This window comes from Peromyscus leucopus, chromosome 3, assembly GCF_004664715.2.
Source record: "Peromyscus leucopus breed LL Stock chromosome 3, UCI_PerLeu_2.1, whole genome shotgun sequence".
NCBI lineage: Eukaryota > Metazoa > Chordata > Mammalia > Rodentia > Cricetidae > Peromyscus > Peromyscus leucopus.
This window is the reverse complement of record NC_051065.1, coordinates 51,422,120-51,439,648: the sequence shown is the minus strand read 5'-3', so window position 1 is coordinate 51,439,648 and position 17,529 is coordinate 51,422,120. Positions and strand designations below refer to the sequence as shown.

The 17,529-nt window shown below is 38.6% G+C and overlaps 1 protein-coding gene across 2 annotated transcripts in view; it reads right to left on the bottom strand.

Moving 5' to 3' along the window:
- The window catches only part of Ptn (pleiotrophin), an 85,734-nt gene that overhangs the window by 12,260 nt on the left and 55,945 nt on the right, over positions 1-17,529 (bottom strand). For both annotated transcript variants that reach the window (XM_028866091.2, XM_028866089.1), the window contains 3 exons: positions 9,493-9,609; positions 8,393-8,566; positions 5,551-5,712 (listed from right to left, as the gene is read on the bottom strand). In XM_028866091.2, the coding sequence (XP_028721924.1) occupies positions 5,551-5,712; positions 8,393-8,566; positions 9,493-9,607 (451 nt within the window). In that variant the 5' untranslated portion in view covers positions 9,608-9,609. Of the gene's footprint in view, positions 1-5,550; positions 5,713-8,392; positions 8,567-9,492; positions 9,610-17,529 lie in introns of those variants that run through there.

Below are 17,529 nucleotides of genomic sequence, written 5' to 3'. Positions count from 1 at the left end.
TGTTCATTGTCTTGAATAAAACCTCTGTAGGCAATGCTGTAGCCATGGAATGGCAGCAATACTTCCTCTACTCCAAGAAGAGAAGGGTGCTAGTTAATGATATAGACTCCAACACATTGCAACACTCCTGCCCACTCTGAAAGATCAGTCCACTAAGTACTAATTCAAGACTCTTGTAGCAGGCCATCCTGTGCTTATAGGTAGAATCTAAAAAGCCAATTATATTTCCCAAACTCCCTTGCAGCAAGATTCTGAGTTATATCTAATATTTATCAAGCAAATGTATTTAAATGAGATATGAAGGTATACATGATATGTGAGTAACACACAACAGGGACCAAATTTGGAGATATTGGATACCCTCCCCCACGCATATATACACACAAGAGGGTGGGGGAGGTAGAAGGGTCTGATTTGGTGAGCAAGCTATGAAGCTTTTCAGGCTTTGAGTCATTGCATTGTATGCGCTGAGTAGGGGGTAATTCCAGCAGAAGGGTTTTTGCAAGAATAATCCCACATTGGGTAGTTAGATATTTTCCCCATATCTGTTGCCTTTGGCTGTATTGTTACTGACCTTGCACTATCCAGGCCAGATCCACTGGGCTCCTGGAGAGTCTTTGAACTATGTAATACCCTTGAATAAACTCCCTTCTGCTTAGCCAACTGGTGTGGATCTTGATGCATCTAAAATCACTGGCCAATACAGTTTTCCTGATTAAAGTCAACTTGATTAATTAAAACTCTTTTGTTTCCTAAGCAAATACAAGCTGTAGTCTCCAATACATTTATTCTCTCAGTCATCACTGCTAGGCTGGCAATAATTAAGTAAGTTCTGATTATATCTGCCAGTGCTCAGAGCAACACTGCCTGGCTGGAACCCTAGGAAAGCTATACCCATTTAATGTACCAAATATATCCCTCTCTTCTTGTTACCCCTCTTTTCTTGTGGGTAGACAATGCTGAAGTTGTCTTTGGGTTGAGTGTTTCCCACATGCAAATTTAAGGAGATTTAAGAAGATACTCTATGCCCTTGAGATTGTGGGCTGAGCCTGAAAGGCAGATTTTGCACAATATTGACAAAGCAGCAGCGAGTACCCATTCTACATTTTAGAGGCTGTGTTGCCTGAATGTGCTGGAATGAATTTCAATGCAATTTTTGCCCGAGTGAAATGTTAGCAGTTTTCCAATTGTTTAGATGGGAACTCTAGACATTATAGGTCCCTTTACTTTCCAATCATCTATTCTAATTTTTTTTACCTTACTAGCAACAGTCAAGTCTCAAAGATATTTTCCAGTTTTCTTTCAACTTAGTAGTGAGTATTGAAAGTTCTACCAACAACTATGCTGTATTCTGATATCTAATTACACAGTCTTCATATTAACCCAAGAGAATTTTCTGAACTAAACTGCAAGAAAGGAAGAAGAAATAAAGAGAGAGAGAGAGAGAGAGAGAGAGAGAGAGAGAGAGAGAGAGAGAGAGAGAGAGAAAGAAAGAAAGAAAGAAAGAAAGAAAGAAAGAAAGAAAGAAAGAAAGAAAGAAAGAAAGAAAGAAAGAAAGAAAGAAAAGGGGAAGGAAGGGAGGGAGGGAGGGAGGAAGGAAGGAAGGGGAGCATTAAACAAGCAAATAAAAACAATGTAAAACTAAGCCTGGCTGTGTGATTGATGGCAAAGCTAATGACTGAGAGAATGGAGAATCGAGCCATAACCTCAGAGACTCGAGTATTTGAAATAAGTAAACGTGTTTTAATGATTATTGGTTTTCCTCAAGACCACAGTATCACATGTTATTTACTTTGGAAAGTCTGAAAGTTATTAGAGAGTCCCTTTCAGGTAGGTCTCATGTATGAAAGAAGAAAATAAAAAATGTACCAAGAAGACAAACAAGAACAAAACTTAGAACTCTGGCTGATAGCCACCAGACAAGATGGCTGTGGCTGAGCCATCAGATTTTTGCTGTATTCATTTGTTACATGAAGGCTAGATCAGATAATAGACAACTTCCCAGAAGCTCTGCCACTTAATGCGTCTAGACAGAAAAACAAAATACCTCACATGATAAAAGTTTCATGAGTTGACAAGTGCAACTGAAAAGGCAAGGCATCGCTGTGTCCATCTGATTTCCTCCTCTGTGGTTTACAAGCTAGAGAGCCTCTGGCATTATCACTGAGCCTCTCGGAGCCCGTTCTTCCAACTCTTAGAAACAATGTCTGTGTGTGGAGGGGCAGGTACTGTCTCCCATTCAGCCCACCAGCACGGGGCTTTACAAAGATCACTTTCTCTTAGATCAAAGGAAAATAAACCATCAGAGCTTAGTTCATATTAATGTGATTCCAGTAATGTATAAACAGGTAGAAAAGGGGGTATGAATGCAGAGCTTGCCAAACCCTGACTCTGTCATTCCTAAGAGATACGGCATTGGCCACGTGCATTAGGCAGGTTTTTGTCTCCTCTCTAATAATGTTGCATGGGACCTTATGATGTAGTGTCTGTACAGTACATAGAGAAATGTGTGGAGGGAAAACAATTATGATAATCACCATGGAGGTTCTGACTTAGTATCACCTGCCTTTCCACCGATCTGAAGAAAATGAGCTACGATGCCAGAAGGAAGCTGCAGTCTCTATGCACCATTATTTGAGAAACAGTATGGAATCCCAAGTGTCACTAGTTGCGTTTTATTTAAACAAAGAAAGACACATCACAGAATGTGTTTGTGTATCCCATTTAATAAAAAAAAAAAACTCCAGTCTGACACATCTTCCTGACTCATCTTCTACAGTAACATTGATTTTTTTTGTACAGAAAAATGTGTAGTGCCAAAAATGATATTTATAAAATCTTTTACTGTTTTAGATGGGAAAGACTGGTTACTTTTAATGAAGGCCTATTAGGTGTAAGGGGAAGATTAGATTTGCATAACTTATGGTCTACAAAATGCCTAAAAAGTATTCTGAAGCATGAGGCTAGTCCATTTTAAATAAATTACATACCTGCATTATTTAATATGAATAAACATGATAGAATGTCTATCCACTTGAACTATTTTTAACCACCATATTGAAAACTGAATGTGGAAAATCCATCTAGTCATCAACTATCACTAAGTAACAAAAGGAAACTAGCTGAAATATTCAACAGCCCAACTAAAAGGAAGGCTTCTTGTATTGTGTTTACTGAATAACCTTAAGGATCTTTTTTAGTTGTGGACTACTAAGTTTTTTGACAGTTTTTATATTCACCAACTCCACCATCACCCTAGACTCCTTATTTTTACCCCCTTTTAATCAAACTTCCTCTGCCCTCTTCTTCCACCTCCTCGGGGATGATGTGTGTGTGCACATCTTTCCTGGTCACTGGATTTCATACTGAAACAGGACTACCTTTCAGTTTGGGGAGTGTAACACAATCCTCTAAGGATCATTCATCCTGTTAGAACCACTAGTGGTGATCTGGTGAGTCTGATAAAGTTGGGGCAGTGGGAATTTTCTAGGTTCCTGTGGACAACTCTTGCATGCAGCTCAGGCAGAGAATCTCAATGCTGGAGCACGGGGGACACCTTGAGTTCTCTGCACTTTGGTTCAATTGCTGCTTTGAAATTAGTCCGTCTGAACACTGAATCTCTGAACTTCATTTCTGAAAACACCTCCTGCTTTTTAGCTGGTCTTGTCTAGCTAAGCAACACGTTGAAAGTTGGTACAAACTGCCCTGGAGGCCAGCCAAAATCTCAGACCCAACATCTGAGGTCCCACACTAACCAGCTGCTCTGAAGATGGAGGTAGCCCTTTCCATTGCCAACTACACCAGAAGATGGAAACTTGGCATGTGGAAAGAACCCTCTCTGTCGTCAGTATAAAACACCAGCCGTCCTCAGTGTCTGGGTGATTTCTTTCTCTTATTTTGGCTAATCATCAGCATTTATCTGAATTTCTCCTTACAATAAATCTGACAGTATAAATTTTCAATTTTATTTTGAGAATCACATACAAGGAGAGGTCAAGGGGGTATTTTACTTTGGATTTCATTGAAGCTTACAGTGTGAATCGTCTGTGGGAGCCACATGAAGCCCCACAGCACAGGCAGCTTAGAGAATAGACATGCACTCTCTCACCATTCTGGGGACTGTAAGTCTGAGATCAAAGTGTTGGACTGACCTGATTTCCAGTGAGACTTCGCTCTGTGGCTGGCACTTCTCCCCCCGTGTCCTCACATGGCTCTCCCTCTGTGTGTGTCTGTTTTCTAATCTCCTCTTATAAGAGCATCAACCATATCGAATTGGGCCCATTCCTATGACCTCATTTGAACTTAGTTAGCTCTTGAAAGTCCATGCTTCTAGATATATTCACATTCTGAGATACTGGGGGTGGGTGTGGTGGTATTGTGTTCCCCAAAATATCGTGTACCTTAATAAACTTATCTGGGGTCAGAGAACAGAAAAGCCACTAGTTAGGCAGTGATAGCACACACCTTTAATCCTAGCATTCCAGAGACAGAAATCCCTCTGGATCTCTGTGAGTTCAAGGTCACATTGGAAACAGCCAAGCTTGGTGACACACGCCTTTAATCCCAAAAAGCCAGCCTTTAATCCCAGAGAGTGGTGGTAGAAAGCAGAAAGATACATAAGGCGTGAGGCCCAGAAACTAGCAGCATTTGGCTGGTTAAGCTTCAGGCTTTCGAGCAGCACAGTTCAGCTGAGAGCCATTGGGATGAGGACACAGAAGCTTCCAGTCTGAGGAAACAGGACCAGCTGAGGAATTGGCAAGGTGAGATAGCTGTGGCTTGTTCTGTCTCTCTGATCTACCAGCATTGACCCCAATAACTGGCCTCGGGTTTGATTTTATTAATAAGAACTTTTAAGATTCCTGCTACAGGTGGGCAAGACTTGAAATTATAGATTTGGAGTAGACAGAATTCAATCTATCTACCCATGAAATGAAAGGATTTACCACCTCTTTGGCCTTCTCCAGCTGGCATCCCACCTGCATGAAACCATGGCTACCTGCTTTACCATCTTCAGCATGAATGCCAAGCCTGGCATTCTGGGAACAAGTACTCTGCGTAGTTTTAAAATTCCGTGGTGAATGGGCTTCGAAAACTGAAACACTTCAAGCAAGTAAAGGCTCAAAAATAAGTGCAAAACATATAAAGCCTACCATCTCATGTAGTAGAGGAAAGGAATAAATAGCATATCTTTCTTGATCCTGTGAAAATTATATTGTAGATAATCTGAGAGAGGTTTGATTTAAATTTTCTGCATTATGAGTTCTATAAGTTTATTTATCTTGTCCAATTTGAATTTTGAGACAGATGTTATCCATGCAACAGCCATCTCAACTAGCATGTTTTGCTGAGGCTGAATTCCTGTTTCGTTCCTAACCCCCAAAGTACAGAGAACTTCAACTTGAAGTCAGAGACCGCCTACAGAAAGTACGCTGTGGCACTTGCAAGTGGGCATTTTTTAGTCACTGTCCTACAGTAACTCATTTAACATTCTCTCCTGGAATAATTGGGTTTCGCCTGAGTCTCCCAGTTGCCCGAGTGACAGCTTTTTACCTTGAGGCTTGGGCTTGGTGAGTTTGCCACAGGGCTTGGAGATGGTGACAGTCTTCTGGCAGTCAGCATTGTGAAGAGCTCGCTTCAGACTTCCAGTCCTGGTCTTCAAGGCAGTATTCAGGTCACATTCTCCCCAAGCCTGGAACTGGTATTTGCATTCAGCTAAAAAGCATAATAGGATGAAATAAATTTTTTTAGAGAGCTTATTATGGTGATAATAAGGGCACAATTTTGATATTAACTTTTTTTATTTAAGCCATTGTACATTCTTATGCAGTTATAAGAAATAACAAGGGACATTCCATAACTCTTCACCCAATTTCTCCCAGGTTTGGCATCTTGAATGATGGTGGGCCTGTGTAAAAATTGATGCATTCCAAGAGTGTAGTCATATTTCATCAGTCTTATGTGCATGAACACGTATAATTCCATCAAGGTAAATGCATGTGATCAGCACCATCAATGTACATACAATCCCAGTGCAAGGGATCCACTGTCACCTTCTGTGGAGTCACAGCCTCTTAAATTCCTTACAACCATAAATCTCTTCTCCAGCTCATTTCATACTATAAATGAGATTTTAAACTATGTAAACTTTTGTGAATGGCTACTCTGGTGCCCACAGGATTTAGAAGATGGTGTATTATCCTCTTGAACTGGAATAACTAATGTTATTGTGAGTTACTATATGGGGGTGGTGGGAACCGAACCCAAGTCCACTGCAAACACATGTGCTCTTAACAACTGAGCCATCTCTCTGGCTCTGGGACTGGCTATTTCTTTACTTAGCATAAATTTCTGGCAATCAGCTCAACTTGTGCCTATCAATAGTGTATGCTTTTATACAACTAAGTAACCTTCCATGATATAGTTATATCAAAGTTTATTTACCCATTTACCAGCTTAAAGATGCCTGGATTGCTTCTATATTTTGGTTAAAATATATACATATGCAAATACTATATATTCATATAAGGGGTTTTGTGAATAAAATTCTATTTTCTCTGAGGAAAAATAAAGTCCTAGAAACTGCTGAGTTACATGGTAAGCTCAACTCATGTTTAATTTCATACAAACATAAAATAAGCAACCCCTCCGAAAAGTGATATTCTTTTTTAGTATGGCTGTACCATTTTATATTTCCATTGACAGTAAATACATGACATAGCATCTCTGCATCTTCACTGGCATTCAGTATCATAATGTTTTTATTCCAGTCATTCTGATGGGCACATAGTAATATGTCACCAGGGTTTCAATCTCTCTCCCCTTAATGGGACAGAGAAATTGAATATCTTTCCAGGTGTTTATTCATTACTATATATTCTCCTCAGAAAACAAGTCTGTTGATATTTACTAACTCTCTTCCTGGATAGTTAGGATTGTTTTGTTTGTTTGTTTTAATTCTGTATTGATTTTTTGAGATTTATATAGATATTCAAGACATGAGTCCTTTAAGATACATCCTACAAACTTTTTACAAGTGAGTCTTAACAGTGCTCCATACTATTTAAAGTCTAATTTATATGAACTCTATTGCTATTATGGCAGTTACTGCCATTCATAAAAATGTACTCCAAAGTTACAGAGGAAGTCAAGACTACACGTGCACATATTCATTCTCTATCTTTACTCATATTTAGGCCATGGTGTGTTTCTGTATGGCACAAGTAGGACACTGGTCATTATGCCCCATGATGGTCAGGAAAAACACAAAGTGTGTGATGTAGAAGAAAAAGGCACTTGGGATTTTTAAATTGGGATAGGAGCACTCTGGAGATGCTGTGGATAAAGGGCTTGTCTCAAATACACATGAAGATCAGAGTCTCGGTGACCAGAACCCACATAAAAAGCTGGGCAGATGTGGTAACCCACCTGTAATTCTAGTGTTCTGGAATCAGAGAGAGGGATCCCTGTAGCAAGTTGGCTACCTTGACTAGTAGAATCACTGGGTTCCAGATTCAACAAGAGACCCAGCCTCAGAAAATGAAGAGGAGAGCAATGGAGAGAGATATCAACACCAACCTTTGGTATCCACACACATGTAACCTGAACATATATGCACTCACAATCCCACAAATGCACATTAACAACATTACACAACAAAAAAGCTGCACACATGCATGTAGATGAATGTATATGGTTAAAGATGGAAATGTTGATTAATGGGTGAAAGATGAAATGCTGAATATTGAATTAAAGTTGGAAGTGTTGAGAAAACTTGTTTCAAGTAGATCTATCAGAACAGCATGGAACTGACTAGAGTTATTCAGACAAAAGTCTACGAACATGGGCTATGATCATGCCTGGTAGAGTCAGTGAGCGAATCTATAAACATATGCGGAGGATGGGAAGGAGTCAAAAGAAAGAGTAATAACAAGGGACATGAAGAAGGAGAATAAGTACGAAAGGGGAAACTAGAAAGTGAAGTGGAGTAGAAGATGGAACAGAACAATTATTGGGAGGGCACCAGTGCACATTCTATGCCTGTATAAGCAATGATGCTTAACTACAAACCGTTTTGACTACCAAATGACATTTGGCCAGTTTTCCTGGCTGGTAGAGCAGGTTGTATTATGGTTTTAAAAAATTAGATAATAAGGATGTTGCTAAATATCTTATAATGTACAAGAAAGAAAAAAAAAAAAGACAATAAAAATCCAGCCCCTGATATCACTAGTGCTGAATCTGAGAGACAAGCTCTCTGGTCACCTTGTGTCTAAGAAAATACACTTATTTAATTGAATATAAACATGAGTTGGCCTTGAAAATGAATGATAAAAATATTCCAAAAGTATTTCATATAGTGGATGAAAGCTATAGGACACAGGATGAGACTGACCTCCAAACTGCTTCTTCCAGTTGCAAGGGATCTTACATCTCTGGGTCTTCATGGTTTGCTTGCACTCGGCGCCAGTGCGTGTGCCCTCCCGGGTGCCCAGTCCACAGTCACCACTGGTAGGCACGCACACACTCCACTGCCATTCTCCACAGTCAGATTTTTTCACCTTTTTTTCTGCAAGGAAGGAAGCAAAAGCAATCATCATCCAGGACTGTCCTGAACTTCTAGATATGGCTAAGTTCACTCCTCAGCATCTCAGTTGTGGAGTCTATGACTTTCATCTCTATCTGCATTTTCCAGGAAGACAATTGGAATATGCCAGATGTCTTCTCAATGTTCAAATCAATGCATGGTTAAGAGGAGAGAGAAAGAAAACATGGGGGTGGGGAACAGAACGAATACTACTAAATCATGTGTGTGATGGAGACTGTTTTAAGTGAATCACTAACGTTTCCTCTTAGAAACAAATATTTCTGAGTGAAGGCATTGCCTCTCTGCCTGCTTCCTGACCACCATGATGTGAGCTGTTCTGCCATACAAGCTGTGATGGACTTATCCCTCTAGAACGCTAAGTGAAATAAAGCTGTCTTCTTCTTAAGTTCACTCCTCAGGTGTTTGAATGCAGCGACAAACAGCTAAATAACACACATGTACCAGAAGGAATCTGGAGATTTGTATATTAAATTTTATAAAAAGAAGGAAATATTTTTATAAAAATAAACAAGTCTACGTAGCTTATAAAAAGCTTGAAAAAATGAGGAGGAAATGTCTATTAGAAATAATAGTGGCCAGATTAACAATTTCATTGAAAATTGATGGTCTGTTTTTTTGTTTTTGTTTTTTTTTCTGTAGATAAAAACCATAACAGAAATGTGGTATAGGTCACGGACTAAAAGAGACCTCCAAAACCACAGTCCACTCATGACTATTCAAGGGCATATTCATTCAGGAGTAAAATGGGGCAACATGAGACAAGTCTCACTTAGGGTTTCCCTAAGTCATTAAAAGAAAGCTAGAAATGGTGGGAGGGACTAGAAGCAGGTAGCTAGGCTGCTTGGGTACCATCCAAGGAAGCATCTCTCTGTGACTCAACTGCTTACCCAGCTTCTCTTTCTTCCCAGCCTCAGCAATGTCCACGGCTGCCAAGATGAAAATGAATGCCAAGAAGGCAGCTGCAAATTTTCGACGTTGCTGCTGGTACTGTTGGGATGACATGTCTGGGAGGGAAGAGAGAAAGAAGAAGGTGATTTCAACCTAAGTTGAAACAAAGATTCAACCCTCTGATAAAGCACCCTGTAAGAAGCTTCTGGAACACTGGGTTTTATGAAAATTGTATCGATTATTGCAAGTAGAATTTTATCATTTCTGCCCAGCAGCTGCAAAAAGCAATAAGTTACATGGTCATTGACAATATTCAACCATTCTTCATATCAGACTCCATAGCCATTTGTCATGTATGTATGCCTCTGGGGTTGTGAAGGCAATGGAATCTCAAGCAAATTCCCACAATCAATCTTCTTGCTTGTATCACTTGGTAATGGCAACTACACTCATCTTTAGGGTGCCTGGAAGTTCCTGGAAACATTCACAGCATTGCAGCCACAGGACTCTCTGGTGTGGCCATGGCAAGTGATGGTGTACAGTAACATGTACTGACTGTGTTTTATGTTTAGGTACATTTGCCGGTGAGCAGCGTCTCTGATTCTTATCTATCCATGTTCACTCAAACATAGTATCATCCCATTATTTATTACTGTGAAACACAGAAATAGAGCTGGCGTGCTATGATACTAACTATTTATAAACCGACTTTACTCTAGAACCATTAAATCTTCAGATCTGGGGAATGGTGATTATACTTGCTCAGAAATCAAAATGCTTCTCATCAGACATAAATAAAAATCCCTAGATAACACTAGAAAGATCCCTGCTTTATTTAAAGATACTTGTGATAACTCTCTGCCAAGATGTTTGCCTTGCCTAAACACCCCCAAGGAAGCCATTGACTACAAACTTACTTGATAGTCATTTACCTCCATTGGCTGTGTTAATGGTGTTGTGTAGATCACATGAAAGTGTACAAGTAATCTTTGGTTATTATTAGTGTGGCTGTTTTCTTTTTTCCAAAACTGGCAATAGACTAGTTTTTAATGATTTTACAATCACCTTAGTGAATAATAAGACTACTCTTGTGTGTGCACACTCATGTGTGTGTATGTGTATAATGTGTGTGTGTGTGTGTGTGTGTGTGCAATGTATGTGTGTGTGCATGCACATGTGTGTGTTGGTGATCACTCTATTCTGTAGCTTGGTTTTCTAATCCATAAATATCTAAAAAAACAATACCATGGTTACTAAGCATGTAGCAATTTCCATGACATTAGAATTGTCACTTATTAGAGTAGTATTTTGTTTTGCTATCAATGACTAGATTCGATAGTATGAATAAGCATATTTTGACTATAAACTAAAATTCACTTTTTGATCACTTAGCCCTTTAAAACATGAACCCTGCTTTGCTACTCACGTACCATTTCCATCCCCATCTACAATCCAGGATTGGCAGCTTTGCCTTTCCAAATGCTGCATTCTTATGATGCTCTCACTAAAATGTCCCTAGAAAATAAGAGGTGAATTCTAATCTCGTGAGGAGATGTAGAAAGCCAACTAGACTCACTGACTTGCAAGCTTGTCAGAGTTCTCAGAGATGAGGTCTCTGTGCACCTATATGATGTACTTTTTCCTAGGACATTCAAGCACCATTTAAAATGGTTAGGCATAAAGTGAGCCAGAGTCCTTGCTTTCTCCAAAGGCTGCCTAAGCACCTTCTTTCAGTGCCTAAGAACTATGGTGAAATTTTGAGAATTCATAAAAGGCAAATTAACTCTTTCATCCAGGACTTTTCAACATAGATTTCAACTTATATTTTGCTTTCATATGTAAAAATTACCTGTAAATTACTTTAACTATATTGTTATGATATAGATTATTGTGAGAATCTGAACATTCCCACTGAGAAAGCACAACCCTGAAGAAAACTTCCTGACCAAGCAATGGGGTGATGATCCCCTGGTCTTAATAAATGTAGTCAAGGAAGAGGTCAGAAGTCATTGTGATTAAACCAATATCTTAATATCTCAGTTTTATGGGAGTATAAAAAGAATAAAGGTATAAAAGAAGAGACAAAGAAACGGAATGAATAAAATTACCCAAGTGCACCAAACAGTATTTAATCCTATTTGAGTGCTAAAAAAAGAAAAAAAAAAAAAAGAAACACTCAGTTAACTTCTTGGCAATAAATATGTGGTAATTAGTATATGTGCAGATAGCAGCTTGCATGTTGTATCTGAATAGTTGACTATTTATTCTCAGCATCAAATAAAAGCAAAACCTTTCCCTGCACATAGCTTCACTTTGCTTGTTCTCCAACATGCTGGGTACCAGATGAACATAGAAATAAGAACAAGCCCCCCTCAGACACACACAGCAATTAGGTAAGCAGCTAATTATTTTTCACACTGAGAAAAAGAAACAATGAAAGGATAAAACTTACTAAATTGGCTGAGTTCTTTTGAGAAACTTCTTTATGTCTTCCCACCTTCTGCCATTGTTATTATATTTGACCTGACAGCCGTAATTCACTGGGTTTAACAAATTGGAGACTACCATAAATGGATGCTGGGACATAGTATATACTGTTGAGTTATCTCAATGAAGCCTGAAACTCGATGACAAATAAAGGCGCTCACTGGAGAAAAGCATCCACTTGTTACACTTCAGGCTCCTCTGAGACGGGGCTGATTAGAATGCAGGGAACTCCTCCTCTCTTAAGCATTGTAATGGGGTCTAAGATTTTGAAAATTGCAACACCTGATGTAAATATAGACAAGGATACTGGAAACTGTCCCTACTTGCCCTGTTTAGAAAGACTAATACACTATCTGGAGGCAGAACTTATTATTCAAACTTTAATTCCACAACTGATTTTACTTTTGTCTTCGAACAAACTCAGAATGTCACAACTAATCGAATAGGTTTTGATATCAAAAGAGTGGGAGTAAGTTGTAGGGCCGATAATAAATTAACTGCTGGAGACGCTTCTCATAAAAGCTACCGGATACAGACAGAGAGATAATATGGAATATTAGGAATTACATTATCAGCTTGGCTCACCTCTACAGCTCTGTAGTTTGCATATAAAGTGTCCTTTGCAAATTAGAAGCTTGGTCCCCAAATCTAGCAATTAGGGCTTTGAGGAAATGAGTGAACTGTTAGAAGGAGTCTGTTTCTCTCCATGATTCAATCCATGGATGTGTTAAAATATATATATATATATATATATATATATATATATATATATATATATATATATATATATGTAGAGCACTAAGCGACAGTAGAACTGTAGAAGGTGGAGCGTATTGAGATGGTCCGTCATGGGACATGTCTTTGAAGGCCATATCTCACCCCACCCCCTTTCTGTTACTTCTCTCTGTTTCCCCGTCTCCATGAAATGAACAGACAGACATGCTTCTCCAATATTCCGTATTACCTTGGCCCCCCAAAATGAAGTCAGCCAACACACATTAAAATATTCAAAGCTGTGAGTAACAGAAATACTTCCTTCTTTAAACTATTTTGACTGTTTTTCACAGTGTTCAAAACTCTGACTAATACAAAAATGCTCTTTTTTTACTGAAAAAAAATGTAACAGACATCAAACTTGGCATTTTTGTATTATATAAAAAGCAAAAATGTCACAAGATGGAGAAATGATTTAATTAAAATCAGCTAAAGTCTCCTTCAGCCTTCACAGGCCACAAATTCATTCTGCCTTTATTTTTTGGAAGCATAATACAAATTCAAGAAACAACTCATGATGTGTCCTTTGAATCCTGAGCCCAGAGTTGAAAATTAGTGACTATGTCAGTACAATTCCATGGGTGTGAAGTAAGGAAAACCCCCTCAGTTTACAATTATATTCTATGCCCTTCCACATAGAAAAACATTCCTTTTCCATCTTTTTATTTGGCTAAGACAAAGAGAGCCCCAGTGCTTAGAAGTTGCTCCTAAAACTTTGATCTTGAAAAAGTCACAGAAATATAACTTAAAACAGAAGAGTGAACTTCTAAGCTAAAATAATATCTTAGCCATCTGGACCACAGGATGTACAACACATTGACTCTGGGCTGGAAACAACCATTGGTCTCTCCAGAAGTGTATTGTAAGTAAAAACGATCAGCAAGCAACTGGAGATGCATCTGTATCCATTCACAACTAGAATATACTAGATATTTTGTGCTCTACTTGCTTTAACTTTTCTGAAGTAGTATTTTTTTAACCTTGTAAATTGTAAAAATGAAACATAAGACATTGAAAATCATGCAAAGACACAGACTGAGTGAATTTTTATAACAAAGCACTTTTCATGCTATCAAGAGACTTAGCACATTCCTTGTCCCAACTACAGCTCATCCCTCAACAAGTAATTCACAAAGAAATTCTTTCCTTGTATTGTTTGAGGGCTTTATTTAAATGTTTTAGATTTACCTAATTAAAAAATCTGAATGCCTTTTAACTTGCTTTTAACATACATGATAGCCATCCTCTGACTTCCAGTTCTTGCTTTTTACATTCTGACAAAATATAAATCATTTAGTCAATATATCTCAGTCTGGATTTTGGTAATTATACATTTAGTTAAATTCAGTATTCCTGTGTTCAGCTTAAAATTAGCAACAGATAAAGAAACCTCCCAGAATGACTTCTAGAATTCAATAATTATCCATTTATGTCTCCTGTTTGACCTTGTTCTGACTCTACTGAAATCTCTAAATCAGTTTCCCTAAGTTTAACATCATCTACTTGTTAGTTCACTAAGACAACTAATCAAACATAAAAGACTTAACAGTTCAAAATTAAAACAAACCAAATATATTATATATTTAAGTAATTTTTACCTTTCTAAAGAAAAAAATGAGCACAACCATTTATTTATTTAGACAAAATACCCCAGGGATTTCTCTCATGTGTTCTGGCTTGGTAATATACTAAGAAATTCCATTTTGACTAAAAATGTAGCCTTTCAGCTCTGGCCCCTATCAATCTCTACAAAGAGTGTAAGTTTCTTGAAAATTGCTGTCTCAGTCAAATTTAGCTCTAAGTACACAGAAGCATGCAATAATAAGGAAGGGAAAACAAGTCGACTACAACAAGAACTCTAGAGAAATGAGTATATTTGATATTTTCTTTATAATATAACTGGTACCTAGATGTGTTTGTTAATTATGTGGTGGATCAAACTAGTCAAATGGCTCAAATTATCTGCATTATTTCTTTACTGCTTTGATTTATATAATCAAAGCAAATTAGAGATTTAATTTTAAGTTTTTATAATTTTCTGATTTCTTTATGAGCATTTTAATGTTTATCTACTGCAATTAGGTAGAGGAACAATTAAGATCATCTTATGTTCTTTCTCTTTGGAGCACATGGGTCCATGCCCAGTCTAGAAACTCTGACCACAAACAACCCCTGAATGCCATAGTCAAGTGTTATAAATTCTGTGAAATGAAACAGGAAAACCTGGAAAGAAATTGCTGCAAGCTCTCATGACCATTCAATTTAGAAAGAAACACATTTAGGCAAACAAAATATAGCTTAGAAGTAAAATAAGTAATGTGAAAAAACAACCTGCTATCCACTGTGGCAACTGATAGTGCATCTAAAGCAACACACACACACACACACACACACACACACATGTTTCCTCACCTGGATTTGTTTTCCTACAGTACAGAAATGAACTTTTTGGCTGTACTAAAGCTTTATTCTTGTTTACTAATTGTATGTCTATGTCCAGAGGCCATGCTTTGTAGAATTATAACACATGCTGGCCATAGAAGTCACACTGAAGTCTGGAGGTGGGAGTATGCAGACACATAAGAACACATCCCAAGGCATGTGTAGAGGACAGCACTTTTCTGACAGCAGAGCTAAAATATATCTTATTTTAGATATATTTTTGCCTTTTTTAAAGGCCAAAGAACCTGGACTTTTAAAAAACAAGATTAAACCCATTTCCCCCACTGTGCTTGGGAATCTTGTTGGAACTGGATTATTGTAAGTTGAAGATCTGTTTAACAAATACAACACCCTTCTTTTATCTTTATACCTTACAAATTTACTGAATGATAGTTATTTTTTATTTTATAATTTGATTTAATTTTATATATCAGTCACAGATTCCCCTGTCCTCCATCCTCCTGCCACGCCCCTCTGCCTGCCCCCTAGCCCTCCCCCCATTCCCATCTCCTCCAGGGCAAGAACTCCCCTGGGGATTCAGCTCAACCTGGTAGATTCAGTCCAGACAGGTCCAGTCCCCTCCTCCCAGGCTGAGCAAAGTGTCCCTGCATAAGCCCCAGGTTCCAAACTGCCAGCTCATGCACTAAGGACAGGTCCCAGTCCCACTGCCTGGGTGCCTCCCAAACAGTTCAAGCTAATCAACTGTTTCACTTATCCAGAGGGCCTGATCCAGTTGGGGGCTCCTCAGCTATTGGTTCATAGTTCATGTGTTTCCACTAGTTTGTCTATTTGTCCCTGTGCTTTTTCCAACCTTGGTCTCAACAATTCTTGCTCATACAATCCCTCCTCTTTCTCTCTGATTGGACTCCTGGAGCTCCACCTGGGGCCTGGCCGTGGATCTCTTCCATCAGTCATTGAATGAGATTCCTAGCACGACAGTTAGAGTGTTTGACCATCCTATCACCAGAGTAGGTCAGTCCGGGTTGTCTCTTGACCATTGCCAGTAGTCTATTGTGGAGGTATCTTTGTGGATTTCTGTGGGCCTCTCTAGCACTTTGCTTCTTCTTATTCCCATGGGGTCTTCATTTATCATGGTCTCTTTTTCCTTGTTCTCCCTCTCTGTCCTTGATCCAGCTGGGATCACCTGCTCCCCTAAGCTCTCTTTCCCTCGACCTTGCCCTTCATTACACCCCCTCACTTCCAGTTGATAGTGATTTTGTTGCTTCCTATTTTACATATGAGAATTGTAAAATCTCATATGTAAAATCCTAAAGTAGATTTTTATAGTTTGGGTTGTGTTTTTCCTTATTCTTTGGTCACTTTTCTTCCTACATTTGTATTAACTTCACACTGGTCTATTGTAAAAAGATCTGACCATTTCCTTGGAATCATACCATCTCTTAAAGCCACGTATCTGACTTATGATATTGCTAAGTCTTCACTTACTCTAACCTTCTTGGACTTACATAGTCAAACACTAAGTCTTAAAAGAAAGTGTCCCAAGTCTGAGTCCAAAACCCATACATAGAGAGGAGCCCAATAGTCCATGCCTACTGCAATTATGTACATATCAATTAGACTGATAAAAACAGTGCGTTCATTTAATTTTATATGACACATATCCTAAAAACAGGAAACTCTCAGATGAACCATTTCAATGGTAGAATTGCACCTGCTAGAGAGTGTGACAGTTTAGGACACATTCATGAGTGATTGGTTCCCAGTTCTCATGGCCTCTATAGGAAGTGGGTGTGTGCTATGTGAGATATGAACAGTGAATGTGAGACACATTTCTCCAAAGTAGCCCTGCAATGTGGGGATAAAGGAGAATTGAACAAATATGACACTCCCTGTGGTAAATGTACAAACAGTCCTCTATGAGTACACAAACCCAAGGAGTCACACTGCTCGATAGGATGGAGGGTGCTAGAGAGTTGGGACATGTTTTAGTTATCGATGTACACGTTTACTTACATATTTATTTTGGAAGAAGAAGGGAAATGAGGGAACCTGAGGCAGAAGGGCCACGAAACCAGTGTTTAGAGGTAGCATTTGCAAGGTATTCAGTCATGTAAAGTAGACAGCAGCACACAGCAGAAAATAAACCACCCAAAGGAGACTGCAGCAACGACTAAAACTCATATCCTTTGTGAGATATAAAAGTGCTTTAAAAAATCAAGTGATTATGACTTTAAAAATGTAGTTTGATATTTTTGGCAATGTCTCATTGTGGGGAATTGGAATGACCTTTCTTATTTGGGGTGTTAAACAGCAAAGGAAAGTATTGACAAGCTGAATCATTATCTGGATGAAAGAACCCCTATTAGTAACAA